We start from the raw sequence: 16,574 nt of genomic DNA on the forward strand, positions 1-16,574 counted from the left end.
CTGAGAATTGAGTTTTGTCCAAATAAGTTTCAAACCTGACAGTGATACCTAATCTTGTTTTAAAATTTTTATTACTAATGGTTACATCGCCAAGTTCTACGCAAATCCTGAAATTTGCCTATGTCAGTCGGACCGTGGAAATATTAAAAATTAATTTTGATTGAATTGAAATGTCTTGTACGTTTGAAAATATAACATAATTAAGTTGGTAATTGTATTTACCTTTAAGGTAACAATAGCTTATGACATTAACCAATTTTGTTTTGTTATTGAAGTATTTTGAGTTTCAATCTTTTTTTAAAGGTTTAATATTTTTTAAAAGCCAACCTAAGCAATGAGTCAACTACCAGTCATAGATCTAATAATACAAAATCACATATAAGTTCTTCCTTACCCTAGCAGCACAGACACTGCAGCAGCATATGTGACCACATGGTCGGAACAGCGTATCACGTTTCGCGTCCGAGCAAATAAGGCATTCGTCTGACGTTAGTTCGAATTGGCACTGCGTGGTACTGCCGCCAGCCGTGGAAGGTTCTGGAGCCGCTGATGTACCAGCGCTACTACCACAAGCCACGCTCAAGGAACTCTGCTCGTTTTCAGGAGTAACTTTGTCCAGTATACCACCAGTCCCATCTTTACGGCAAGTTGTAAGCGTCTTACATAGATTTGGATCAGGACACAGGTCCAACGGAGTTTGACCTGAAATCGGGTAAAATAAAACTGTCAATTTAAGGATAACCCTTTCACAAAAACCAAGCATCCTACAGTGGCATTTAACGCCCCGAAGCAGCTTGGTTTGTGTGGACCTTCCTGATAACGTACTATCGGTAAAACGTGTAATGTCAAGTAACCCTTATCATCTCATCGCTACGAGTATTTTTTTGATGGATGCCATGTACAGAAATAAGCATGTCAGCTGTTGTTGCTTTAACGTTTGAAATAAATATTAAAAAACGCTCATAAAATCCTATACTTGATCAATTTTTAAACACATTGGCGTACCTTTCTTATTCTTAATAGTGAGATCAGCGCCTCGAGCAGCCAAGAAGCAGGCGATGGACGCGGAGGACTTCTTGTCGTGGGTGTGCGCGAGTCCGGTCAGCAGCGGCGTCCCGCGCGCGTCCTGCAGTTGCCGCAACTGTTGTAACGTGTGGTGGCGCAGCGCTTCGTGTAGAGGAGTGTCACCGTCCTAGAAAAGAAAATGTTATGCAACACGTTTTTTAAATGAAAGCTGATATTTAGCTATTTACCTCCCCGCGTAGAAGAAATGTGGAATGTCGTCGTAAGGAATTGTGTCTTGCAAAGTCCATCGATTAACGATCAGAGCTTCTTAGTGATAAAAAAATATCTATTTTAAAGATTGCAACACAAAAATTTATCTATTAGACCGAATTTAAAGAAATTTGGCACAGACATAAATAAGACCTTCAGACGAAACATTTGCTACTTTTATATTCTTAAATTTATACCTACCTTATCACATATATTGAGGTCAGCCCCATGCGCCACCAACAATCGTACTATCTGCGTATGTTGCCTCTCCACAGCCAAGTGTAATGCGGTTTGTAAGTTAGCGTTCTGCAGGTACGGCCGAGCCCCGGCGCAGAGCAGCAACTCGGCGACCTCAGCGTGGTTGTTCAGCGCGGCCAGGTGTAACGCCGTGTAGCCGTCGTCTTTAGCTTCGTCCACGATCCACGGCCGCGACTTGCCCAGCATTATCTTCATAGCGCTGTGGAATAAAAAAATAAATGCTATAAGAAGTATTCATACATATAGCCACATCTATATCCCTTGCGGGGTAGACAGAGCCAACAGTATTGAGATTCAAATAATGACAGGTTGCTAGCCCATCGCCTAAAAGAAGAATCTCAAGATTATTAGCCTATCCCTTAGTCGCCTTTTACGACATCCATGGGGAAGAGAAGGAGTGGTCCTATTATTTTTTATTATTAGTGGCGGGAACCACACGGCACCAATTATAATAGAAGTATATATTTACTATTATTAAGATAGCTCGGAGCAACTTTTTCAAGTAAGGTGATGGGCGACAGAGACCTGATCCTTAAATTCGTATGCGTATAGTGCGATGCTACATTTTCTCAGCTGTTTTGTGCGATGCTTCATTTTCTCAACATGTTCCTCGCCCATTACTCTCGCCTATAAGTAGAATCCCAAGTTTAAAAACCTTTCGCCTTCACATTCATTGAAAAGTTATGAAAAGGTCCTATTCTAAAGCGCCAGAAACCGCACGGCATTAGAAGTTTTTTCTTACAGTTAAATTGGCAAAGTGCCTATTATTTCTACGATGATATACCTAATAATCAGCCGATAAAGTACCTATCCAGTGAAATTTTACAGGTTGGTGAAACTAAAAAATACTGCTACGGGCGACTTACGTTTACGTTATATGTTTATATTTCCATTTCGTTTGAATTCATGACCAGTTTTTTATTTATTGTACTTGACGCAGATCTTATGTTAACCAAAACTCGATCGTCGTTCTTCCAGATGAATACATTTATTTTGAATTTAAAATAAAGTATCGTCGTAACTGTATGTATAAGAATCAACCATGAATATTTGAAATTGGTACCATTCGTAAGAAGTTAAACTATATAAATCGGTTTTTTGGGTCTTCATGCTGGGGGTAACAATCTAATTTTGTCCTTTCTCCATTGTTCTTATAAAAATTGCCCCAGAGGGGGTCCTGTCTCACGTGCAGAGCAAAAACTGCCTCCCATTGAGATGACAGACTAGTACGCGACTGCCCCAGGATTTGTATGAATAGAACTACTCGTCTACTGGTCATAAGTTAAATTTTCTTCTATATATATCTATGTAAATACATAGGTATGTAACGTGTAATCCTTTCCAGGGTAAACGGCTTATTGTAAGTATATAAGTTATGAATAATAAGGAAATTCTATACTTAAATATTTTAACTATAGGTAGGTATCTAAATTACGATAAGATCTCGGATGCAGATCAGCGTTTGCATCGAGGTGGATGAACTCGAAACGAAAATAGCTGAACAGATCTCGTTTGCATCACCTACAAGGATTATATTTCCACAGCATTACAAAATAAAAGTCGCGGCAAGCCGAGAACAAGTCTAGCAGCGCCTCAGATCTTAATGAGCGCAGTTAAAAGGCATGGTGAGGAACTATTATAACGTAATCCCCATTTAACGGCATACGTTGTATAAAACAATTGTCGGCTCTTAAAGCGTCAGCAAATTCCGGTCTTTAACGGGCGTTGTAATGGAGTAGTTGACAACAATAAATTAGACGGCACACATATTAATATGCCGGGTTACGTACGAAGAGTAAAAACGAACGAACTAATTAAATAAGGTCAAACGTCGGCGTCGTCATCGGGTCGGCGCCGGCGACCTACTACACCAACAGTTGGTTGCGGAGTCGCGCGCCGCGCGTTTCCTCTCCTCGCTACCACGCCGCTACAATTGCATACACAAACCACATTTCGTTCTCATTTACTGGATGCAAACTAAGTGTTATATTCATGGAATTTAAAATGTGCTCATGAACCAAACATTGGATGCAGCTAGATTTGATTTTGTTCTTATTACCTACTCACGGTGAGTTCAAAGCGTCATTGATTGCCAAACATTACTTACGTTGATTCATATAAATATGTGCATTCAATTAAACATTTTTTTTCTAAAAATCAGAATTAATTAAAACATAATTGAAATTATTTACGTCATGGTGGTCATTCGAGGTTTGAAATGAGTCTAGCATCCTAGGGTATTAAACCCAGTAATGTGCCAGCCGCTAGCCCATAAAAAGAGGAAATTAATTGAAGTTACTACGCCGCGTCACTGAATTACAGAAGGTTTATAATTAAGTAGAAGGGAAACAAAATAAAATTAAAATAGGACATGAGAATTCGAGTTGAAACAGTTTTCACGAGTCTTGTGAGCTAAGCTCATGCAATTGTTTTTGTTTCATGTACCTAATGGTGCAACTGATGCTTACGGTTGAGTCCTTGCATTAAATCGCTATATTTTTTGTTGCTGTCTGAGTCGTGTGTGATCTCCGATATCGAAATACATACATATAGTCACGTCTATATCCCATGCAGGGTAGACAGAGCCAACAGTCATGAAAAGACTGAAAGGTCACGTTCAGTTTTTGGCTTGATGATTTCGGAATAAATATAAAAAAATCTTGTGATATCATATCTAATTTTTGGTAATAAATTGTTTTGTAGTGGAGTAGACGTTTGCCTGACGATCACAAAATCATTTTTGTTTAAGTACTTCTTTATTATAATGTAATCTGTTCCATATTTATTCATTTCTGTTCGTTTCTACAATATATGCGTTAGAGTAGAAAAGGACCACAACATATAGGTAGTTCTGGGTATGTTTAGTAGAAAACTATACAAAACTAGTGCATAAGGATTTCCTGTAACGTTTTTGAGTCAGGCTACAAAGATATTTTTATAGAATTACCACATTCACGAATGAGCATAGTAATAAAATCTAAGAAATTCCAGAGTAGGTATTGTCTATTTGGCTTTATAGTATGGTGTCACTGGGTGTCAGTTAAACGATGGATCCTAAAAAAAATATAATTTTTTTAATTAGTGTAACTCTACCAGGTGGCAAAGATTTTATAGGGAGTGCCACGCTCAGGGATGGAAGAGGAAAGCCGACCAGCAGCAACCAGTCGACCGCTATCGACTGACTATGCAGCCTATAGCTAATATAGGAATTGAGGAAAACGGGTATTGCGACGGAGGAACGCGCCTACGTGATGCGACTTTCCTTCTTTCCTTCTTTCTTCTTTTCTTATTATTCTTCTCAAGGTTCTTTATTAGTTTAATACATTTCGTAGGAATCTCGTGCTGCTGTGACGAATTTTGTAGCATAGGATTTCATTTGTACAGTCTTATAGACACACACACACAGTAGTTACACACTTTTGACATACATACATTAAAGATATTTAAAAAAAGCTTTGAAAAAGGGCAGTCGTTTCTGGCGTCGACTTGGTCTATGTAGAACCTAGCCATTTTCCTTAAATAATTGTATTATTTCCCTTATAATATAATTGTTTAAGTAGTCCACCAATACCTTAAAATCAAATCCTACAGCACAGAGAAGATTGTACAGAAGTTAAATTGTTGCAATGTCTTGTGAAAATTCTTAACTTACGATAAATGCGTATAACTATATATTCTATAGCACATTTTCACAGTATTTATTCGATAATGCTGATTGCATTCAGTCTATATTTAGATTTTTATTGAAGTACATATATATAATAAATACCTATATCTTAAAAAACTGTATTCTTTCTAAGATAATTTTACTTTATGATAGTTTTGTTAAGTAAAAAAGTATATAAGGAAATTATTTGAACTGATTTTCTGAGAAAACTGAATCCATGTAAGTAAATATTAGTTAGGACAATAGTGTAAGAAATGAATTTATGTAACATTTTCTGTGTAACGAAATTATAATAAACTATTGCTCTTATATAGAGGGCACACCGATTAGAGAATTGTAAGGTGACGTTAGTAAAACAAAAATAGCAATGGTATGAAGATAATTATTTTTGATGCGCTAGATTTCTTTATTATTCTGAAAAAAATATATAAATATTTTCTTTTGGTGAGGGGTTAAAAAGTGTGTAAAGTTTGTAATTAAATCTAAACGCTACCTCGTGTGTATGAATCTATAAATCTATTCTTCCTTTTATTATTTAAATAAAACAATTCAAACAACACGAGAAGGGATTGCGCTGGTATTGTTACCACGTAACTTATTTGTGTATGTGGTTCAGACAACACTACGACCGGAATTTTTTTTCATGAAAAAGAAACGTGACCACGCAACGTTACAATCTTGATATATTTGTATGGTATTTTTTTTCATATGATAAAGACAAACGTAAGGTGATATCATTTCATACCGAGCTCGTTGATGTCGGAGGTCTATAAGTCGAAGTTAAGAAAATACTAAATATGCCAGAAATATTATATTATTTTTGGTATTATTGTTAATGCCTTAATGTCATCATTGTCGTTGATCTTCTTTATTGCAAATATGAGAATGCTCCATTAAAAAGCATTTAGAATTTAAAGACGGATACTGTGGACTCGTGTAAACCTAAGTGAGATATGAAGCTTAGCACAAATCGATGTGTGTATATAATAAAGATTTGAACTTAAAGGAGTCAAGTTAAATGAGCGTAACTAGGAACAGGCATGCACAATCTGTAGCACATGAGACAATTAACTGATGAATCACCGCGTAACATTTTAACGTCGCGTGCATTGCCATTGGTACTGTAGCGAGTGTTCGAGAACCAACTTACTCCACTGATGGCCTGCATACATGCATAATGCAGGAAATAGATTTGGCTGTAAACTTTACAGCCCAGATATGAGTGGCGCGCAAGTGATCATATTCCTACAGTGAGCTGATTCCCCACGGATTCAGAATAGTAAGTTATGGAAATGCGCGATTGGGGCAACGGGCGCTAGTGGTCAATAACAATGTCGCATTAATATTCAACAGACGGCCTTTGGACAGTGGCCTGCTCTGCGGACAGCGCACAGTTTCTTCACTAGACTATCTTTATAAAGATACATTTATTTTCACGATTCGAATTTTTACAATCATTAAATGTAATAACATAGAGTTATTTAGTGATTCTATATGGGTTATTTTCCATGCTCCATAACTAATAATTATTTTTTATAATTGATAAATGTGTAATATTTATGCCGGAAGCTGTTTAACTGCTTCTTTGTTTGCAACTAAAATACCTCTAGTTGTTTGTATAAAAATACATACATACATACATATGTATAAAAATGTTCAAAGATTATCACAGAAATACAATACATATGAAATAAACTTATTGATTAACATAAGAATATTGCTATTTTCCTTTAACAAGTTTGCAACATTTCAGTATCGAAATGCTAACAAAACCATGCTTTCAAGCAGACAAAAGATGAGTTGGCTGTCGTCCCACTTGTTTGTCTACGAAACTTTGCCAAAATTCTTTTATTGACTGAGTGAGTGTAGATGTGAGCTTTACGACCACTGCGCGATATCTCGCCGCCGCAATACCTAGTTGTAGGTCTGTGCTATTCTAGATCAATATGGCGCCCATAGATAATTCGGAAAAAAAATATGGCAGATTATGGATGTTTTGTTTTATTATTTTGTATTGTCATGGCCATTATAATGTTGCTATTGTAACGATGTAGTGGCAATAGTAATGAAGTCTGTTGAAACGGTGTACTTAACTATGGTAAGCAAGCACAATTAATGTGACATTAGTGATGTGTTTCTAATGTGTATTTTGACGTTGTTTCAGGGGTCAATGAACGCTTAGGCTTGCCAGATCTTGTGATCAGAACTATGTATAGCTCGACTACCCCGCGGGAGGTGACAGTGGTGGATGGTATACAACTAATAATAGAATCCCCTCCAGCGCGCGACTATTGAAACGCTGACGGGAGCGCGCACATGTGGCGTGCGTCAGCGTCGTACTCTGGGTGCACATTTATTTTCGATACGGTCGTCACGCGACGCGGTTCACGATGGTCCTGCTTACATAAGAGCCTCAGCGTAGACTTAGCCGAGGCTCCGATGTGCACCTCGGTGATTCGCCGCATGGTGCACGTTGGTGCACGTTCGGGAAACCGATCCGGTGGACGCCTGCCGTCGGTTCTATTTCGGGAAAATACTAATTTGGAATGGATGGTACTCGTCAGTCGTAAGCGAACTCCGCCGGTTGACTCCATTTTTAGAGCTGGTCTGCGCGTGCGCATCGTTCGCGTTGCCAGTGCTCTGCGAGCTGCCACCACGCCGCGTCGCGCTGCTACCCCCACGGCTTGAAGAGCCGCGATCTTAAGCCGTGGGATCGCTGCAACCCACTACCATCCTCCAAGAGATGGCGTCACATGAAATACCATCGGTTCCGTGGATGACTTCAGTGTGCTGATCTTCGAAGACAAAAAGCCTTGCGCGAGTTCCGTGCTTCCTTACTTCCCATAGTGCTTATTATCGTATGGAATGTAAAGAAGTATGGAGCTGCGCGGGCGTGCCAGCGAGCCCGGAAATACCCAAAGTGACCGGAGATTTGCCTCCAAATTTATTTGTGTTGTTGACTATAGTTTTCAAGTGTATCTCTAAAACCATGTGTGTAAGCGGTTTTCATTTGAGTGCACAATGTTCTTGGATTTAAATGTATGGCTGTTATTCAATTTCAAATTGTAAGCTGATCAATTTTATTAATTTTAAAAATTTTATGTAAATATTTGCAAGGAATGTCCATTACAAATAATTCGTGTGTACGTGGGTAAATACAATAGGGTAACGAATTAGTAAGTAAAACAGAAATGGTTTATTCTGAGGAGAGTTGCCGTAAAATAACATCTGGCGTAGGTTTTGACTGAGGCAACATAAATAAACGTCAGGGCGACGCCGGCCAGGGCTCCGGTCTTCTCCGCTCACCAAATTATATTTAGATGTGAGAGGGAAGCAGCTATGTGAGGCGATGGTGAAACATTTTTAAACATTAGCACATCATTATGCGAATAAGTAATTTGATCGGGAACAACAGTTTGTCTATTTTCTCTTAGTGAACCATCGTGATAATTGTTACTTCATGTACTTTCCATAACTTTAATTTCTCTGTTTCACTGACAGATAACCGAATGACCTGTGATATTTGATAGTCGTGATATTTAATCAAGAAATTTATCTTATAGTAGGAAATGTAAAAATTTTATTACTAATAACTTGTTTCACACAGCTATATTTGTGATATTGACTTAAACTTATCGATCATTTTTAAATATTTTTATCAGTTTGACTGTCAGAAAACTATTTAATTCAAGAATATGTTAGACCGGAATTTTACATAATAGTCACTTTACTGTTTGCGTCAGTTGATAAAAATTGTTCAGTTAATTTGAATATTAATATTTGCAAAGCATTTGTCGAAGTTAGTTCTTAAACTTACACACAAATCTTCCACCAAATATTATTTAAAAGATTAAAAAAAGAACGCACAGAGTGCAAATTTTCGAAATTTACGTAATTGTAGTAGGTACAAATTTACAATATTTTTAATCAATATAATTTTGTGTCGTGTGGTTTCTGACCATTAATAATAGGACCACTTCATATCTTCCCGTGGATGTCGTAAATGGCGACTAAGAGAGAGGCTAATAAAGTTGGGATTCTTTTTGTAGGCGATGGGCTGGCAACCAGTCACCATTTGAATCTCAATTCTATCATCAAGTCATACAGCTGTACTTACATGACCTGACTCTTTACAAGACTGTTGGCTCTGCCTACCCTGCAAGGAATATCGACGTAACTATATGTACGTATGTAATATTATTTTTGGTGTTCCATAGAAATGTAAATTAAGCGAGCGACAGAAACTGCAATTGTTGTAACACAAATGCAAATATAGATAGTGCATAAACAAATTCAACTGCAATTATAATAATACTCTTAACATTACACCGATTTCTTTTTAGAGGTATCTAAATTTAAGCACGGGATTTTACTGAATTTGATAAACAGTATTGGTTGGTTATGTTTTTAAATTGATTGATGTGTTCAAAAGTTATGAGACGACAAAAATACGTTTTATTGTCGTCTCATTCTTGTAAGTCGAATGGCAAAAAGCGGCAAAAAACAAAAGTGTAGGATGTTTAGGGCCGCGCCTGCGGCACATCTGGAGGCACACTGCATCTCATTATGTGTTCGGTCGCGGCTCACTGGCCACCGAGCGGCCCGGCCCTGACAATATGCCATTTCATATTAATGGGGAAACAAATCTTGCCTTTGTCTACTGCTATTACAACTGCTTTGAGTTGTATTGCTATTGGTAAACTGCTTACAAAGTGTACAGTCACGGGCGCGCAATGCTTTAAAGAAATTTATTAATACATTTATCTTTCACATTTTAAGTAACAATAATACTTTTTATAGTCTATAAAAAAACCTCTGTTTGACATAAGTGCTGGAGGATTTCTAGTCAGACTAGAAAATTGGTGCATTTTTGTATCTAAGAACAAAGCCAGTATATTTACTTTAGTATATAATAGCTTTTGTAGTTTTTAAATTTATTAAATTATGAAATGGGATGAGTATGTTACGAAACGTCAAGCACTTATTTTAAATAATCAGTTCATTTGTGATGAAAAAGTCATGCTAAATTAAATTGATCGATCGTGTCTCACTCAAAATTTTATTACCAGTAAAAATATATCAATTTTAGCCCGCTGCTCATGTCTATTTCCCTTTTCAATGAAATCATGAGTTAATGATGTTTATTAATGATAAATACACTAAAATAATAATATAACGATGCTTGAAAGCGTAATTTGAACATGGGTTTGGAGCATGCATATCAACTTGGAGGTTCAGTCTGTGAAAAAAAAAATTGTGCCCATAGCATGTAAATAGAGTCGAAGTGGAATAGTTTCTGTCATTTGGTAGCTTTTACGAAAAACAGTTGAACACAAAATGTAAAAAAATATTCTTTTAAAACCCGTGACTCAAACTCTATGGACACATATTGGAACAATTTATTTTTGAAAAAAAGGCGCGGCCGCTGCCATGTACGACAAAGTCGATTGTTTTCTGATCACATTCAAGTGAGTAAAATGAAGCATGTATATGTCTTGCTTCTTATAAACATACGTTTAAATATAAGTTTAGCTAGTTGTACTTACTATACACACTCAATGCCACACATTAAATAATAATGATCCACAGCAACAAATCCAGAATCAACCCGATCCGCGCCCTTTAATAGTTCACGCTTTTTACTATCGCACAAAGAAGTTTTCTATGAGAAAGGGATCTTGACCTACCAGTTTGTTCAGAATGTTCAACTTTCAAAAACAATTTATTCATGCATCCATGCAGCGACTGCCGCTAACAAAAGAATTCGAAACTAGACAGGGGGATAATGAATACTAGACAAAGACCATTTTAATAGAGTTACTTGCGTGCAATTCGGGTTAGTATTTTTTTTTATTTTTATTGAATGGAATTGTCTGGCTCAACAGATAAGACAAAGAAAGCTAGTGGTGTGATGTGATGAGTGTGTCTGTGGGGAAGAATTATACCATGATATGTATAGAATGTAAGGCTTGTTATTGGCGGATGACGCGCGAAAATAACCACCAGACGAATCTTTGGCATCAGTCCAGAAGCCGCTGAATCTCTTATGACGCTTCCACACGGCTATGTCGACGTTACCATTCGACTAGTTATAGTATATATATGTGAAGAGTGTTATTTTGTGTATCAGGACGAAATATTTTGACATAAATAAAGCAAATTTGAGAAAATAGTAATGAATCAAAATATTTCATATTTTATGCAGAGCGAAGGGTTGCGTAATTGGTCGCGTAGTAATCTGATAAAAGAAATAAATGTTATTCTACAGGCAGTTAATTTAGTTGAAAGAGTATTTTAAAATTTTCGATGATTAATTACTTAAACCGCATGCTACAAATGAAAGATGGAGCACAAATAAATTAAAAATTTAAATGTGATAAAACGATGACACAAATTCATATTGCAGAAAATTTAACCAAAGGTAAAGGTACTTTAAATGTTCTGAAGCTTAAGACGCGAAACCAGACGCATATAATATTACAAATGAAAAAATAACATAAAAACAAATAAGAAAGTAGGCAATTCATGATTATTCATTAACTATCTTTGCAAATATATAATGTAAATAAAAGCTTTTAATAATACTTCACTGAGATGTGTTTTCTATTAAATTTTCAAACAACTGCATACTTCTTTCGTTTTATCCACAATCAAAACTCGCAAGTTCGCTGGTTTAGGGTACTTTTGGTCTACAACGTTCCATTCACCATGTTGCCTATTATATCTAAGTAGAAAAATATCACCGGATATCTATAATTCAATTGTTCAGACATTTGGAGACAAGGCAATATTAGTTCTAATACCTACAATAGTTAGGCAAACAGATAATTACTAATTAGACAATACGGTATTTTTGCCTGAAAATATTCCGCAGAATGTGCTATCATGTCAATTCCATTAAATTTCCCTTCGATATATAAGTACTAAATTTTCCAACGAGTTGGACCTATCTGCAATAAATATTGTAATAGAATTTGCACTGCATTTTAAAGGCTCAATAAAGTTTTCTATCATAAGTAAGAGTTAATATAAAAAGCGGCTGTAGAGCTCAATGAATGAAAGTTGGCCAACGTAAAGTGATGTCACGGAGCAAGGGACTCTGCCAGGGACGGCTGTTTCGGTGTTCTATGTATTATGTATGATCGTATTCGAAAGGGGAACTTGATCGTTGCTATCAGAGTGTGCAAGCGCAGAACGGCAAGCAGAGTAACTACATTTATTAGAACTTTATGAAAGCTGTTTGCAACGACCGCTAGATGGCGGTACGTATACGTTAACATAACGTAACGAATAAAACAAAATAATGGCGTTGCAAAAGGTGTGGTGTAAAAACTTTGAAAGCGCTACGACGTTTCACTTCAAAGAATTTTTATTAGTTTTATCTTGGATTTTTGGCAATGTATAATGGATATGAAACTTGATAAGATCGGGCGAAGGTATTTGGTAAAGACTGTTTGAGCTCAAATGATATGTCTGGAAAAATATATTTCATACTCAATTTATATTTCTAATTTGACATGAAAAGAAGTCCTGTACTGATTTCGGAAATAAATATGTAAAACAACCAGACAAAAGTATATGAAAAAGGCTAGCTACTCGTTTGGACATCAGAATTTTATTTTTTTCGATTTCATACATTCTTCATATTTACAGATTATGGACACAGAATTTAATAGCAACGCTTGCTGTCATAAAACGTAAAATAAATTAATGTTATTTCTCTTATTTTTTTTCTACAACACATTTAATTATACGCGGGCTTTTAACTAACGCGATACATAATACAATCTCCTTAGACACGATGTGAAAGAATTTTAACGAAAATGATGACTTGACTGGGGATCAAACTCGCAACCTCAGATATACAGAAAAAACGCGCCACAGATGCCAGTCATGTGTGATAAAACAGAACTTGTAAAACACCTCGCGATAACTCTCGTGAAACTCAAAAGATATTTTCATCGCATACATATGTAAATGTAAATACGCGATGAGTATGTGTACAAAATATTGGCACAGTCAAAACAACGGTGAAGCTCTCCAGTAAAATATGGCAACATTTTGCGGTAATGTACTTTTGGAAAATCAAACTTTTTCCTCTCATCGGTCTGTTCGAAACATTGAGGAAACATGAAATATCGGAGTTAATACGCTGTACCAAATATTCCATCTTAAACTTATTTCAATACGAGTCGGCTTAAAACATGTTGCATTATGTAATACAATGTTAAAAACTTGAATGTAAGGTTTACTCAAGCTGTGTAATATGTCCCGTATTTACTTAAATTTTCTCTAATCATTGCTTTAAAAAAAATCTAAAAATCTTTACTGAGTAAATTCGGAATAGCATGGATAGCGGTAAAAACTGATGGATAACACTAGAAAATTATTAAAACAATATTAAAAGAAAATTCAACCGTTTCAACGTTGAATTTGTATTTTATATTATTCCAGACGGACAACGTCATTACACCAGGTTTCCAGGTGGGTTGCTTGTATATATAAAGTTTGCGTCTTTTTTTATTCTTACGTAGATAGATAGTAGAAGTAACAGTTTACGATGTAGACTTTGGATAAGCTCACGGTGTAAACACCACAAGAACCTATGACGAAGATCTTACAAGCGCCAACGGCGTAATCATCACAATAATTCACGGCGTAGGCCACACAAAAGCCTACGGCGTAGACCTCATAGGCGCCAACGACGTAAACATAACAATGACCCACGGCGTAGACCACATATAAGCCTACGGCGTAGACCTTACAAACGCCAAAGGCGTAGATCTTGCTAGAGCCTACGGCGTAGGCTTTACAAAAGCCTATGGCGTAGACTTCAAATAAGCTTGACACTGTTATTTTTTGCCAAATTTTTAGACCAACAACACTTAAAGGTCGTTTAGGTATAAGACTTTCCCAAAACATACTCTTATAATTCAATAAGTAATACTTTAAGAGATTTTACTAGAGCAGAATTTTTAATATTCTCTCCATCTCACTAAAACCTTATTTTCCTTCACTGCAGTCAGCCCGGTCCAAGTGGATAAATTTCCCTGTTATATTTGGTGGGCGATTCTTAAATGAGTAATTAGCAGCATGTGTGGAGCCCAGCCGCCATCAGTAATGCGCCGTCTGCCCCGGGGAGCGCCCAGCCGCCCATCCGATAATAAACCCACTCCCAAATTACCTATCTTTTACAACAATTACCGAAGACTTATAGCTCATTTTATATTCAGTACTGCAACGTGTAATTAAAACGATGAGTGTTTTGGTTTATTTTAAGTTATTTGTATTTATGATATGAACTGATCAAATCATCTTCTTTATAAAAGGAATCACTGATTAATTCATTGGCTACAATGGCAAACCTAGAGATTTGAATTTTGCCATGTAGGCCCCCTTTATGAGGCTTAGAGGTGCACTGCGCTATTTCCACGAAAACGGAAATAAACGGGATCTTCGGTTTCACGCAGACAAAGTCGTGGGCGCACACTAGGCCCACAAAACATAATAATAACCGTAATGTATTGTAAATTAATAATCGTGTATCATTAAATTTTTCAGGTATAGACATCGGCATGAGTTACATCTTGTACATAAAATTCTCGTGTCACAATGTTAGTTCCCGTACGAGGAGTACGGGAAATGGCTTGACCAATTTTCATGAAATTTTGTGAGCATATTGAGTAGGTCTGAGAATTGGCCAACATCTATTATTCATACCATTTAGTGATAAGGGTTGTCCACCCTTAACATTTTTTTGAACTAGAAATTACTTAAACATACATACATACATATGATCACGTCTTTATCCCTTACGGGGTAGACAGAGCCAACAGTCTTGAAAAGACTGATAGGCCACTTTCATCTGTTTGGCTTAATGATAGAATTGAGATTCAAATAGTGACGGGTTGCTAGCCCATCGCCTAAAAGAAGAATCCCAAGTTTATAAGCCTATCCCTTAGTCGCCTTTTACGACATCCATGGGAACGAGATGGAGTGGTCCTATTCTTTTTTTTATTGGTGCCAGGAACCACACGGCTGCCAGGAACCACACGGCACTTAAAAAAATATTTATATGGCAAAACAACGTTTGCCGTAGCTAGTAAACACAAATAATACATACTCGTACATACATAAAATTCTTCATTCTCAGTAGTTCGGCTCTGCAGACTTCTTTCGTTTCATTTACATTCAACTTTCGCCAGGACGTACCTGTTTTGATCAAGTACGTTTGCCTTGACCTTCCTTAATAATGAAGAAACCAGATTCACGTTATGGTTTGAAATTAATTTGAACGGAAGTGATATGGCCAATAATCATTGTCTTAGATGCATTTCAGATTAAGCAATAAATATAAAAACACCTTGCAACGAGGTAAATTAATTTTTGTAAAATATTTGGAAGTTTAACATCATTATGGCATAGGTTAGGTCTCTGTATCAATTTTTTTGATTAGTTAACACGGCATATGATTTTTTTTGATAAAAGCTCACTCCATATATGTAGATACTTTGTGCTTATGAAAATCGTTCCGTTCCGTTTTTCTCGATTTGTACATACACAAAATCACGCCTATTTACAGAGAAATAGGCAGAGACTACATCTTTCTACTTGCCACGATCTCTTAATACTGATTTCTTTTGCTTTACGAGTATTATGAATATGAATATTCATAGTACTTTTAATTTGGTAAAATAAATCTTATTGAACTAGGTTTGGCACCAGCCAATTAGAATGTGATAGTTAAAAACAAAACATTACCCCCGCATCGAGGAAAACATGCAGATAAGTATCAGTCCGTTGCCATAAAGAGACGTCTTGATGAATTGAAACCGAAAGAAAAGGATCTTAAGGAACTTTATGTTAGGAATAATCCCAAAAGCGGCCGACACAATTCTTCATTTTATTCACGTTCCCCTGCGATGAAACTTTTTCTCTGCAATTTTTCTGTGGAGAGCGGGGAGTTATCAGGTGGGGTTCTTTGCGAGTCGCCGCACGTACAGCCGGCAGCCCCGCGCGCCGCCCCGTGCCCGCCCGCTGAATACAAACTTCATTAGCCGTTTGATAATTAGCCCGTTAAACGCCCCTCACTCATCCAGTTACGTCTTCTAAACTAACTACACGCATATGTGAACAGAGAATAGGATGATAGTACCGCAGGTTTGTGATTAATTAAAGTCAAGTTGCCTTAATTCAGCATTGCTAACATAGCCGTACTGAAATGTGTGCCCATAACTAAACAAATTAATTTACTTACGTTTTTTATTTTTCACTTGTAAGGTGCTATCACTAAACGCCTATTCTATCATTTTCAATCAATCCAGCTAAACGCAGCTTCGAGTTAAGAGCATTTTTGGTTCTGTCAATCCCAAAA

General features: G+C 36.7%; 1 protein-coding gene across 1 annotated transcript in view; it reads right to left on the reverse strand.

The window, feature by feature from the left end:
- The window catches only part of LOC106133604 (E3 ubiquitin-protein ligase MIB1), a 153,720-nt gene that overhangs the window by 2,552 nt on the left and 134,594 nt on the right, over nt 1-16,574 (reverse strand). Inside the window, exons 13-15 of the mRNA XM_013333394.2 lie at nt 1,477-1,732; nt 1,006-1,192; nt 395-702 (exon numbers count right to left, since the gene is read on the reverse strand). Coding sequence (XP_013188848.2) covers nt 395-702; nt 1,006-1,192; nt 1,477-1,732 — 751 coding nt within the window. The remainder of the gene's footprint in view (nt 1-394; nt 703-1,005; nt 1,193-1,476; nt 1,733-16,574) is intronic.

Source organism: Amyelois transitella, chromosome 2 (assembly GCF_032362555.1).
Source record: "Amyelois transitella isolate CPQ chromosome 2, ilAmyTran1.1, whole genome shotgun sequence".
NCBI lineage: Eukaryota > Metazoa > Arthropoda > Insecta > Lepidoptera > Pyralidae > Amyelois > Amyelois transitella.